Below are 12,580 nucleotides of genomic sequence, written 5' to 3'. Positions count from 1 at the left end.
AGAAGCAGGCTCCATGCACCGGGAGCCCGACGTGGGATTCGATCCCGGGTCTCCAGGATCGCGCCCTGGGCCAAAGGCAGGCGCTAAACCGCTGCGCCACCCAGGGATCCCTATTTTCATATTTTAAACAAACAAATCAAATTCTCTTATAACGTGCTCCCTTTTAAAGAGTGGTATGCCCTCATTGTTCTTGCAAAGCTTATTATGTCATTTACATTTTTCCTCTGGAAAGTGTCATTCTTTGTTCCCGAACCACCAACAAAGCACTCTGGAAGCCGGCACAATGTAGCTTCCTACAGCAAGATGACTTCCATGGCATTTAAAGGCAGGTTTAATTGGGAGAAAAGAACTGCCTTTTCAGTAATGATGCAAGTTAACACAGCAGAGCAGAGAGATGGGGAATAATTTTGCAGAAAAAACAGTTCAGTGGTGCAAGTTGGATTCTGTTTTATATTGGTGACTTAGTGTTGGACATTCTGTTCTTTCATTATCATGGGCTTTTCTCAGGAATAAACTAAAAGTTGTGATTTTTTTGTGTGTGTTGAATGTTAGATCTGAAGGTTTTTGAATAAAGAAGCCACAACTCGAAAGAATGTTCCTGCTTGTACTGATTGAGTAATTGTGGTCACTTTCACACAGTCCTTATGTCAGATTCTGAGGTTGGAACCCTAATGGCCTAATAATATTTTAGAATACGAGGCTAGGAACAGCTGCCAATATAAACTGTCATTTTCCTTTCATCTAAGGACGTTTTAACTTTTTTGAAAGTGGCATATTATTTGGTTACTTTTCAATTTTTGAAACTGATTTAACAGATAATAAAAGTAATTTCTAGACACACTGCTTTCTCTGATTAACCTTAAAAAGATCATGTCTTACATCTTCAAACTACGAGCAAATTTGAAGAGTGGTACCTTTTTGAAAAGCAAATGTAATTTCACTTCTGTTTTGATAATATTGATAAAATATGGTTGACTTCATCTTTTCACTGTGTGGAGTGTGAAGATAGAATCAGGTCTAATTCTGAGAAAGGCTTTCAGCCAGAGCCCTGTAATGCTAACTTCTCAGCCACACCTTGACCCCCAAGTTATCACCGGCCCCCTTGGCATGCTCCCCCTCCGCCTGCTTCTCCACAGGGATGTCAGCCAGGAGTCAGGTTTGTGAACCTCTTCTCTTTCTACTTCCTTCCCCAAGGAAGTGGCCCATTCGTACTTAGCCTGAGATCCCTCTTCACTGCTCAGAACCCTCTCCCAGTGTCACTGGTCTCCCGTCAAGTCCCACCAGCACCTTACACTCATCTGGTCAAAAACCATTTTCTGGGGGGCACCTGGGTGGCTCAGTGGTTGAGCATTTGCCTTCAGCTCAGGTTGTGATCCCAGGGTCCTGGGATCTAGTCTCCCATTGGGCTGCCCACAGGGAGCCTGCTTCTCCCTCTGCCTATGTCTCTGCCTCTCTCTGTGTCTCTCATGAATAAATAAATAAAATCTTAAAAAAGAAAAAAATCCCACCCCCACTGCTCTGGCTTGCTCCTTGGCCCTTTAGTAGTTCATAGTGTCATATTCCGTGGTCGTTCAGCATCAAAGCCTTATGGTCTCTCTGTGTCCCTCTTTCCCTTGACACCCCATTCACGGTCCCATCACATCCATCCTCAGCCCTCTCTTAAGCCCTCCTGTCCTGTCTGGCATCCTGTCTGGCTGCTGCACTCTCACAGCAGCCTTACTTGACCCCTGGCTTCACTCCGCAGAATTAGTTCCTCAAAATTCAAAACACTGGGATGTGAACAGGGCCAAATACTGCCAGGGGATGAGGAAGAAAATTGGCTTCTGGAAGCTTTGGCATTTGGGAGGTGACAAGTGACTGTGATGAAAATGGACTCAGGAGCATGGTGAGGACAGCTGGCAGGTGCAATGGGATGCTAAGAAGGTGCAGAGACAGAGAGGGGACACTGCATGTAGCCACTCCCAGGGTCTGCTGCTGGAGGCATGGCAGGGGCGAGGGCAGGAAGCAGGGAACAATGTTTTGTTTAAGACAAGGGAGGTACATGTCTCCTTTATTTTTTGTTTAAGACAAGGGAGATACACGTCTCCTTTATTTTTTTCTCTGTGAAATAAAAACTAAGGGTGCCTGGGTGGCTCAGTTTGTTGAGCCTCGGGCTCTTGGCTTCAGCTCAGGTTATGATCTCCGGGTCATGAGGTCAAGCCCCCTACCAGGCTCCACGGTCCGCAGGGAGTCTGCTTGATTTTCTCTCTCCCTCTCCCTCGACCACTCCCTCCCCCTGCGGGTACGCATGTGTGCACACACATCCACGCGCTTCCCCTCTCTCAAATAAATCAATCTTTTTTTTTTTAATAAAACAAAAACTAAAAAAAAAAAAAATACAGGCAGTGTTGTAGTTTTTAATGTGGCAGAAACCACACAACATATCGCCACAAGAAACAGTAATGTCATATAGGTATTTGGAAGGTAGAGTGGTATATTCTGTATTTTGAGAAATCTAATAACCTTTAGCTTAACGTGCTGTATTAAGGACGTTTGGGAGCTCTGCTGATTGAAGTACATTTCCTCAGGGAGTATAGTTCAAATATTTATTAGCTCCCTCCACAAACATGAGTCGAGTGTCAAGTGTGTGCCTGGCGTGGAGCTGGCCTGGCCCTCGGCTTGCAGACCTGAAGGGGAGAGAGCCCTGAGCTTCTGTCGCTCAGCCCCGCACAGACCTGGACTGTGATTCTCTTAAGCACTGGACGGATAAAAGCCCAGAGGAGTCCATTCTGAGTTCTCAGGATTGACACCATCAAGCGAGCAGGTGGGGCAGCTTCCAGGCAGAGAAAAGAGAAAACAGGTACAGAGGGAGAAAGAGGCAGCGCGACGAGGAGCAAAATGTACAGAATTTGAAGTTAGTGTTTTAAAATTCCAGTCCAGTGCCTGAGTACGGGCCACAGGGACCTGAGCCGGCTTCTCAACCTCGCTGAGCCTCAATTATGTGCTCTCAAGCATAGATGAAGCAACACCTACTGCCGGGGATGCGGTGAGGGTTAAAAATAAAACACACGCAGTCAGTGGTATCTCCTGGCATTATTGATCCTGGCCATGGCAGCAGCATGACACTGAGGCTTCGTGGGGCTCAGCCTGGCCAGAGCCAGAGGACAGAGGTCCCTGAAAGCCACGCTCAGGACTTTGAACGCCATCTCAGGGATGCTGGAGTATTGTTTAAGCATTTCAGTGGGGGACTGACATAATTAGATTTCGGGTTAAGAAGATCACTCTGACAGCAGGATAAGGGTGGAAGGGGAGAGCAGGCAAGACTGGGAACAAAAAAACGTGCCAACGTTCTTCCCACGACAGTAATCATTACTCTCCCCCATGATGCCACCAGAGAAGCGGAGAAGATCCTCTGTACTGGTAGCTACCAAAAGGAAAAAAAAAAGAAATTGCTACTTGATCAACAAACCTAGGAACAGTCACATTCTCAGACCACAATAACAGAATTATAAACAATACCTTCAAGCTGGTTGGCAGACTTGGTTGAATTGTGGATTTTATAATCAAGCATGATATCAAAGAGCCCCTAAAGCTTTTAACCTCGTCCTGAAACCATTTAACTCCCCCCCCCCCATTTAACTTTTTAAATTAGAAGCTCTTGGGATGCCTCGGTGGCTCAGCGGTTGGGCGCCTGCCTTTGGCTCAGGTAGTGATCCCGGGATCCAGGATGGAGTCCCACATCAGGCTCCTGCACGGAGCCTGCTTCTCTCTCTGCCCATGTCTCGGCCTCTCTCTCTCTCTGTGTCTCTCATGAATAAATAAATAAATTAAAAATAAATAAATTAGAGGCTCTTAGCCTGGGGTTCATCCATAGATGGGCTTTAGGCAGTATGTGGACTCCCTGAAATCAAAAACAAAATCATAAGCATACTTTCTCCATGAGGAGAGTAACCACATACCCTTCATCAGATGCTGGCTGGCTGGGTCCAGAACCCCAGGAAAGGTTAAGAACCACTGTGTATAGGTCTGTATGTAGAAGAGACTGGCGTTGCATTGGAAGAATTCTTAATGACTTAGACATTTCTGTCTGAACCTCAGACTCTTACTCCTAGCAGCAAACCCAGTATCTTTGCTTGGACATTCCAGACTTAATGCAACCCATCTTTGGCTGACCCCTCCCTTAACCTTCCCTAACTGCTGCCTTCTACCTGTTCAAGCCAAAATCCTGGGAATCTTATTTTCATGCTCTGCATCCACCCCTTGGGGCTGTCACTGTCTTCAAATATATCAGGGCTCTGACGCTTCCCTCACCCCCACCTGCTACCGCCCACCAATTCCCCGTCACCCTTCCCCAGTATGTTTCAATGGCCTCTGCCCTGCCTCCCTGCTTCTGCCCTTACCCCTTGTCCATCCGTTCCTCATGGCAACCAAAACAACACTTGCCCACACCCTCCAGTAGCTTTCCTTCTATCTCGGAATAAAAGCTAAAGTTCTCAGGACACCTGGATGGCTCAGTGGTTGAGCGTCTGCCTTCAGCTCAGGACATGATCCCGGAGTCTGGGATTGAGTCCCACATCAGGCTCCCTGCGAGGAGCCCACTTCTCTCTCTGCCTCTCTCTCTCTCTGTCTCATGAATAAATAAATAAGACATTTAAAAAATAATAATAAAAAAATAAAAGCTAAAGTTCTCAATTGCCCTCTGAGGTTTTGTGTGACCTGATGGGACCTGGCATCTAGGATGTCTCTGATGTGGTTGCAGCCCACTCTCCACACTGGCTCGAACATGCCACCTCAGGGCCTTTGCACATACAGTGTCCCCTGCTTGGAGGGTTCTTCCTGCAGATGTCCATGACTTGCTCTCTCTCTTCCTTCAGGTCTTTGCTCAAGTCTTCTTGGGCCATCTGTTTAGAATTATAAGATCTTCACTGACCCCACTCCAGAATATCCCCCTGCCCTGCTTAATTCCTCCTCTACACTTATCACTGACAATATTATACTTATTTGCTTATTGTCTACCCCCCAATGTAATACAAGCTTCATGAGAAGAGGGAATTTTTTTGTTGTCTGGTTTCTTTTACTCTTCTATTTAGAATGCTATCACAGTTCTTGACACCTAGCAGGAAGTCTGTTGTCTTGATTGAATTTTATTTTGAGAATTTGACACCTTTACAGTTACCATGCCTGTCTTCTTCTCACTGTAACTTTCTGCATATCATATCCGTAATTATGTCAAGGTGTTTGAATGCATTGTATCTTTTCGAATTCACCTCTTCACTCAAAATAGTAGTTGAGGCAATGATAATTATTGACCTCATGGGTTCTGAGTTCCCCATATTAACCAAAATTCTTTTCCAGTGGCCACTTGGCAACGGAGAGAGTTCCTCTCTGTAAACTTCTGACGGGTTCCTCAAATTCCACACCATCCTTCATGACTTTTTTTTTTTTTTAATATTTTTTTAAATTTTATTTATTTATGATAGTCACAGAGAGAGACAGAGAGAGAGAGGCAGAGACATAGGCAGAGGGAGAAGCAGGCTCCATGCAGGGAGCCTGACATGGGATTCGATCCCGGGTCTCCAGGATCGTGCCCTGGGCCAAAGGCAGGCGCTAAACCGCTGCGCCACCCAGGGATCCCCATCCTTCATGACTTAATAAAGAAATTCCTTTAAGGTTACTAGGAGAATAATTTGGAAGACTGACGTGTTGGTCCGACATTACAGTCCCCAGGCTGTCACCACACTTCTCCGAGGGCAGCGCACCTTGCAGGTGGATCCACAGAGCTGCTGTAATTAGCCACAGCTTTATGCTTCATTGCATGCTTGCGTCTCTGTGCAGGGGGTATCAGAGACATTTTTATTAACTGAGCTGACACCTGCTAGTGTCTGTCTTACCTTCGGAATTTGTTAGACTCGCTATTCCTGAACCAGAAAACACCTGGGCGTGCCCCTAAAGGCCTGGTTCTGTTTGCCCGAGCTCTGCGGAACAGCAGCAACGGCGGACTAGAGCCGAGGCCTTTCCGGTGGTCTCATTTCTAGCGTCATTTCTAACGTCTCCGTGTTTATCTTCCACCGTTTCAGGCTTTACAAGACGAACTAGAAGCCCGCGCTAACCAGGTGCGGTGCGCAGAGAAGAAACTACAGCACAGGGAACTGGAGTCCCAGGAACAGGTAGTGTCCCGCTCCCGCTCGGCTGCTGGGGGGGTGGGGGGTGGGGCCGAGGCGCAGAACACCCCCCCCCCCGCCCCGGTGGCATAAACAGCTTAGGGGCCGCTGACTCACACGGCCGCAAGTCTGCGGGGAGGCCAGGCTCCGCTGCTCGGAGGGCTGCCGCAGCCCCAGGCGGCGTCCGGGGGTCCTGCTGCGCAGTCTGGAGACCCTTCCCGGACCCCCGCCGCGCCGCCCGCGCTTGCCTCCCCTGCACATCCCATTGGCCAGGACCAGTCACATGGTCAGCCTGGCCTGTCCAATCCCAGGCCAGAGGGCTCAGGTGACGCCAAGCAGCCTGGACCAATCAGGATCCCCCGCTGGTGAGGGCCTGGGACGGGAAGGGGCGGTGGCGTTGGGTGGGCGGTGGCGTTGGGTGGGCGGGGCCGCCTTCGCCGCGCAGATCCCGCGTTCTTTTGAGCCTTCGTACTCTCCGTCTTTCCGTGAAGTTGATCTTGAAGTTGATCACTTCCGTAAAGTGAATCTCCTATAACCAGAATAATCTGGCCATGACAATAGCTAATGACCTATTTTATTTTCAAAGACAGAATTATGTTCATCCAGTTCTTCCGGTTGTAGTGGTGTATTCTTTGTGGTAATTTTGAGTTCAAAGTTTAAAAGTTAAAGCTGAGTTAAAGTTTAAAAAGTCAGCCACGTCATCCATAGAGATCGCGAGGCCTAACGAAACCTTTGGTAACTGCCGTGTCCCCAGCCCCTGCTATAGGATAGGGGTGCTGACATCGTCCCAGGCGCCACCGGCCTTTCTGCACGGACGCCGCCTACGGGCCCCGCTCGTCCCGTAGAAACACGAGGTTCGATAATGGTGACCTCGTGGGAACAGTAAACACTGAAGGAAGGCTGACAGGGAAACGTCTTTCATGTCTGCAGCGTTTACAACCAGGATCCGGGTGGGGTGGGCGCCAACAGGCCGACGCGCGCATCTGCGAGACGCTGCCCATTAGTACTCTGTGACTTGACTCGCAGGGCGCCTTGCGGCCCCTGACGCACATCCGGGTACCTGCGCACCGCGGATACGGGATGCACGAATACGTGCCTACGTGCATGTACGTGGCTGTGACGACTCGCAGGGCTCCTTCCTACCCTCTGACGCACATCCGGTACGTGCGCGCCACGTACACACAGGATGCACGAATACGCTCGTACATGCACGTATGTCGCTGTGACTTCACTCGCAGGGCGCCTTGCAGCCCCAGAATGCACATCCGGGTACGTGCGCGCCGCGTACACACGGGATGCACGTATACATGTGTACGTGCATGTACGTGGCTGTGACTTGTCTCCCAGGGCTCTTCCGGCCCCCTGACGCACATCCGGGTACGTGCGCGCCATGTACACACGGTGTGCACAAATACGTGCGTACGTGCATGTACGTGGCTGTGACGACTCGCAGGGCGCGTTGCGGCCCTCGACGCACATCCGGGTACGTGCGCGCCGCGTACACACGGGATGCACGAATACGTGCGTAGGTGCCCGTACGAGGCCGTGCGGGACTCGCATGGAGCCCAGTGAGCAGTCGGTGAGCAGTGTCCCAACCTGAGACAGGACGAGGATGAAGAATTGAATAATAACTACCCTCGATCAAAGGCCCGACCGCGACCGAGGCCGTCCCAGAACCGCCCGTGTTGGCTCCTTGGGCGTGATGCCCGCCGTGTAAGGCCAGGACTGTCGCCGGTTCACCCGTTCACGAGGAGGCGGAGCAGTTCGTCCAGGCGCATACAGCTGGCGAAGAGGAGAGGTGGATTCCAGCCCAGGTGCATCAGAGTTCTAGCCCCTTCCCGCCCCCCTGACAGGAGTGACGGGGTCGCGGGCGCTGGCTGCGGTAGCAGCTGCCGCCGGCCTCCGTGGGCAGAGCGCGGCCAAGCGCCAGGAAACCCGAGGCGAGCAGACGTGGCTGCGGATGACAGTGCCCCTCACGGGCAGGCCCGTGTGCCCCTGAGGTCAGCTGAGCTCACCCCCGGCTCCGGCTGCCTAACAGCAGGAAACGGCCTCCCTCCCCGGGGCTTCTCCAGTTTGTGACAAAATACGACTTCAGGTGAAACTTTGTTGACATCACTCTTAATTCATGGCAAAACTTCACACAGAAAATTCCATAACATATTGAGAGTAGGGAAATTAAGAAATCCCAGATGAACAATAGGGAAGGATCCAGGGACCATTTTCTATCTTTTTTTATTGACTTCTTTTTGATCATCAAAGTTGCTTTCATCTTTCCAGTGACAATGGCTTTTTAGACTTATTTCTTGCACCGATTCCTGATATCTTCTATTATGGCTACAGTTTACCAAAGAAATGTCAGGAAATACCCACGGGTAAAACTGAGTATTTCGTAATCTTTGCAACCATAAAATGTTGAATTCTTTCCGCAAGATCTTAGGGTGTGGCTAGGATTAAATGCCAATTGTTTCAACAAAACTGAGGAGCCAATAACGGGCATGTAATACATTCTGTTCCTCTATCTTTCGTCTAACTTTGATTTTATCTGCAGCCCCCTTTCAATTTGCGACCCTAATGGAAGTAGTGAAAAGTAACTGTGAGTATCGCCATGGACATTGTATAGGATCTCCTTATACAGGGAGCTTACTTAGGATATTTCAGATGTCGAAATTATTGTGTATGATTTTCTTCTCTGCATCTGTCAAAGCAACTGCAGTACCAGTAGCCAGCCTGACATCAGCCTGTCAAATAATCAAAACAGCTTCTTGGAACTTTCTTCTCTTTCTTTTCAACCGAATATTATTATACTGATACTCGTTGCACAAAGAATCAAAATTGAGACTGGCAGGATTACAAAGGACAACTTCCCGGCCTTCCTTTTTTTAACTTGCTTGCTTAAAAAAAAAAAAAAAATTTTTAAGACTGTTTCTGTTTTTCATTTAAGAAAAATTCCTGTGTTTTGAGTCTATAAAAACAAAAAATGAATGAGGCATTTTAAAAGTTATGTTTTTAATTAAAAACAAAAAGCTGCTTCTCATCAGGTCTTGATGGGTGGTATTCTCGCTGTCCACCACTTGCCCGGGTGCCATCACCTCTCCCCTCACCCTGGGTAGCTCAGTCTTTGCTCCTCAGCGAGCAAAGAAGGCTTGTTCACCCATAGTTACAAAGGGTTAATTTGCTCCTCATTTACATTCAAGATAATACAAATAAAATGAGAAAATACTAATGTTCTAAACGCTATATAGAAGCAGGTTTCCTGTAATCCACAAATAACGAACTAATTTTAAAATCATCATTATTTGAGTCCATTCCAGGAGTTAATAATTTCTAATTGTAAATTAGATCCAAGCAAGAATCCCATAATTGCAGCAAAAAAGAGGGATCAGAGCTCTGAGTGAACTTCCTCATCATGCAAGGAAAGTAAACCATCAGAAAAGGAGGTGAATCCCTAACATGGTAGTGGTGGGCTCCAGGGTAAGACTGCTCCTACCTGTGCGCTAGGTGGGCAGCTCACTCCCAGAAAAGAATTTCTTTTCTTTTCTTTTCTTTTTTTTTTTTTTAAGATTTTATTTATTTATTCATGAAAGAGAAAGGCAGAGATGTAGGCAGAGGGAGAAGCAGGCTCCAGGCAGGGAGCCCGATGTGGGACTCGATGCTGAGACCGCGGATCACGCCCTGAGCCGGGGGCAGGTGCCCAACTGCTGAGCCACCCAGGCGTCCCGGAATTTATTTCCCATGATGTTGGGCACTATGCAAAATGGATAAATGCCATGTATCTCATAGGTACAGATACATGTAAAACTAAATCTCATTTTTGGGAGCAAACCATATTTCAGTATTTGCAGTGAGACTAAGTAATGTGCTAGCTCTAGCCAAGATAATTTGGTCTGGTAAGTTATAGAAAAAAGAAGAAAAGAAATAGTCTAACATTTTACTTATGGTATTTTTAACACTATACAGAGCACATATTTATCACAAAGGCACCAAACAATGTCAAATAATAGCATATGTGTGACAAAGCTCGTCCTTTGTATGGAGTATCTTAAGTTTTGAAAGTCTGAGTAGCTCTGGTTACATTGATCACTCAGTTTCTCAGAAGATCATTTTAAATGAATTAGAAAAAATAATACCTTTGAGATTCAATAAAGTATAATGCTGTGTATTTCATTTGCAGGGTCATACTTTTTTTGCACAATATTTCATTCTTTTGATAGGCTTATTGTGCCAGACAATGATAGGTACTGAGAAGAAACAAAGATGATTAAGTTATAGTTCTTGTCCTCAAAGAGTTTACAGTTGAGTAGAGCAGAGAACATACGTGTAAAATGGATGCCGGGCATGGAATTTATTTATTTATTTTTTTTTTTTAATTTTTTTTTTTTTTTTTTAAATTTTTATTTATTTGTGACAGTCACAGAGAGAGAGAGAGAATGAGGCAGAGACACAGGCAGAGGGAGAAGCAGGCTCCATGCACCGGGAGCCTGACGTGGGATTCGATCCCGGGTCTCCAGGATCGCGCCCTGGGCCAAAGGCAGGCGCCAAACCGCTGCGCCACCCAGGGATCCCCCGGGCATGGAATTTAAAGGAGGTTCTTTTTCTTCTAAATGGCAGCATAGAGACTCAATCACGAGATGCAGAAAAAACACGCACATTGATACTGCTGCATATCTTCCCCAAGGGGAAGGAATGGAAAGATCTTTAGCTGGTAAAAGGTTAGGGCCCATCTCCCCAGGCAGAGCTTGGAGCCTGTAGGCAGGCAGTGGGTTTAGGAGCCTGTGGCCTTCAAGGGAACCAGATCCTCGCTGAGAGGTCAGGAAAGGACCAGTGCTTCTGCCAGCTTCTTGTGGAGCACCTGAGCCCCTGCCTCATCTTGTTGCCTGGGGCCGTCCCTGGAGAGCCTCTGGTATATCCTATAATGTCTAACATTCAAAATATATAAAGAACTTCTACAACTCAACACCAAAATAATGCAAGCAATACGATTAAAAAATGGGCAGAAGACCTGAATAGACATTTTTCCAAAGAAGACATCCAGATGACCATCAGACACATGAAAAGATACTCGAATATCACTCATCACCAGGGAAATGCAAATCAAACCACAGTGCCTCATACCTGTCAGAACGTCTAGAAACAAAAAGACAAGAGATAAGTGATGAGGATGTGGAGAAAAAGGAATCCTCATGCACTGTTGGTGGGAAGATAAATTGATGCAGCCACTGTGGAAAACGGTATGGAGGTTCCTCAAAAAATTAAAAATACAATTTACCCAAAGAAAACAAAAATACTAATTCAAAAAGATAAATGCCACCCCGTTTATTGCAGCATTATTTACAATAGCCAAGATAGGGGTGAAACCTAAATGCCCATGATTAGAAAGATAGATAAGGAAAATGTGACATATATGTATTGAGAGAGAGAGTGTGTGAGAATTTATTCCATTGAATATACCCCATTTTATACGTATCTCATGTATATTCCAATTTATCCCTTTCTCCCCCCACACACACACAGTGGAATATTACACAGCCATAGAAAGTGATGAGATCATGCCATTTGCAACAACATGGATAGACCTAGAGGATATTTTGCTGAGTGAAGTAATTCAGACTGAGAAAGACAAATACCATATGATTTTACTCATTTGGATTCATAAAAAAAAACCTAATAAACGACCAAAAGCAGAATCAGACCTATAACATGGAACAAACTGATGGTTGCCTGAGGGGAGGTGGGGGATGAGGGGATGGGCAAAATGAGTGATGGGGAGTGGGAGACATAGGCTTCCAGTTATGGAATGAGTCATGGGACTACAAGGCCTAGCATAAGGAATATAGTAAATGATGCTATAATAGCATTTATGGTAACAGATGGTAGCTACACTTGTGGCGAGCATAGCATAATGTATAATTTTGTCAAATCACTATGTCATAACACCTGAGACTAATGGAACATTGTCAATTATATTCACATTGAAAAATTATTAAAAAGTACAAAAACTGAATAAACAACATCCAGTCACACTTAACATTTCAATCACAGCTTTGTAGCAGTGCATTTTATATTTAAGGTCTAGCCACATCAGTTAATTTAGGAGAGGGGCACCTGGGTGGCTCAGTGGTTGAGCGTCTGTCTGCCTTTGGCTCAGATCATGATCCTGGAGTCCTAGGGTCGAGTCCCGCATCAGGCTCCTTGCAGGGAGCCTGCTTCTCCCTATGCCTATGTCTCTGCCTCTGTGTGTCTGTCGTGAAGAAATGAATAAAATCTATTAAAATTAAAAGAGAATCTAGTGAACAAGGTAGTCACAGGTAATTGTATTTGAGGTGGGGAGAGAGACTGTCCCAGAGACCGCTACCAAGACACCAGGAGGAGTAAAAGGAGAGCCTTCAAGGACTAGTATGATCCAGCAGAGAAGTGCTGCTGGTTCTAGGTCTATCTTTGTC

General features: G+C 46.7%; 1 protein-coding gene and 1 long non-coding RNA gene across 9 annotated transcripts in view; one reads left to right on the top strand and one right to left on the bottom strand.

Moving 5' to 3' along the window:
* The window catches only part of CEP112 (centrosomal protein 112), a 400,571-nt gene that overhangs the window by 350,699 nt on the left and 37,292 nt on the right, over window positions 1-12,580 (top strand). For all 8 annotated transcript variants that reach the window (XR_012009149.1, XM_072781073.1, XM_072781071.1 and 5 more), the window contains one exon: window positions 6,057-6,146. Coding sequence is in view for 7 of the 8 variants with exons in the window: in XM_072781073.1 (XP_072637174.1) it covers window positions 6,057-6,146 (90 nt within the window). In the remaining variant the exon portion in view is untranslated. The remainder of the gene's footprint in view (window positions 1-6,056; window positions 6,147-12,580) is intronic.
* LOC140606938 (uncharacterized) lies at window positions 2,377-6,249 on the bottom strand. The gene is made up of 2 exons (XR_012009151.1): window positions 5,871-6,249; window positions 2,377-3,403 (listed from the first exon to the last, which is right to left on the bottom strand). It is a non-coding gene; the product is annotated as an uncharacterized lncRNA (long non-coding RNA).

The sequence above is a fragment of the Canis lupus genome, chromosome 16 (genome assembly GCF_048164855.1).
Source record: "Canis lupus baileyi chromosome 16, mCanLup2.hap1, whole genome shotgun sequence".
NCBI lineage: Eukaryota > Metazoa > Chordata > Mammalia > Carnivora > Canidae > Canis > Canis lupus.
The sequence above is the reverse complement of the archived record's forward strand: the minus strand, read 5'-3'. Positions and strand labels throughout refer to the sequence as shown.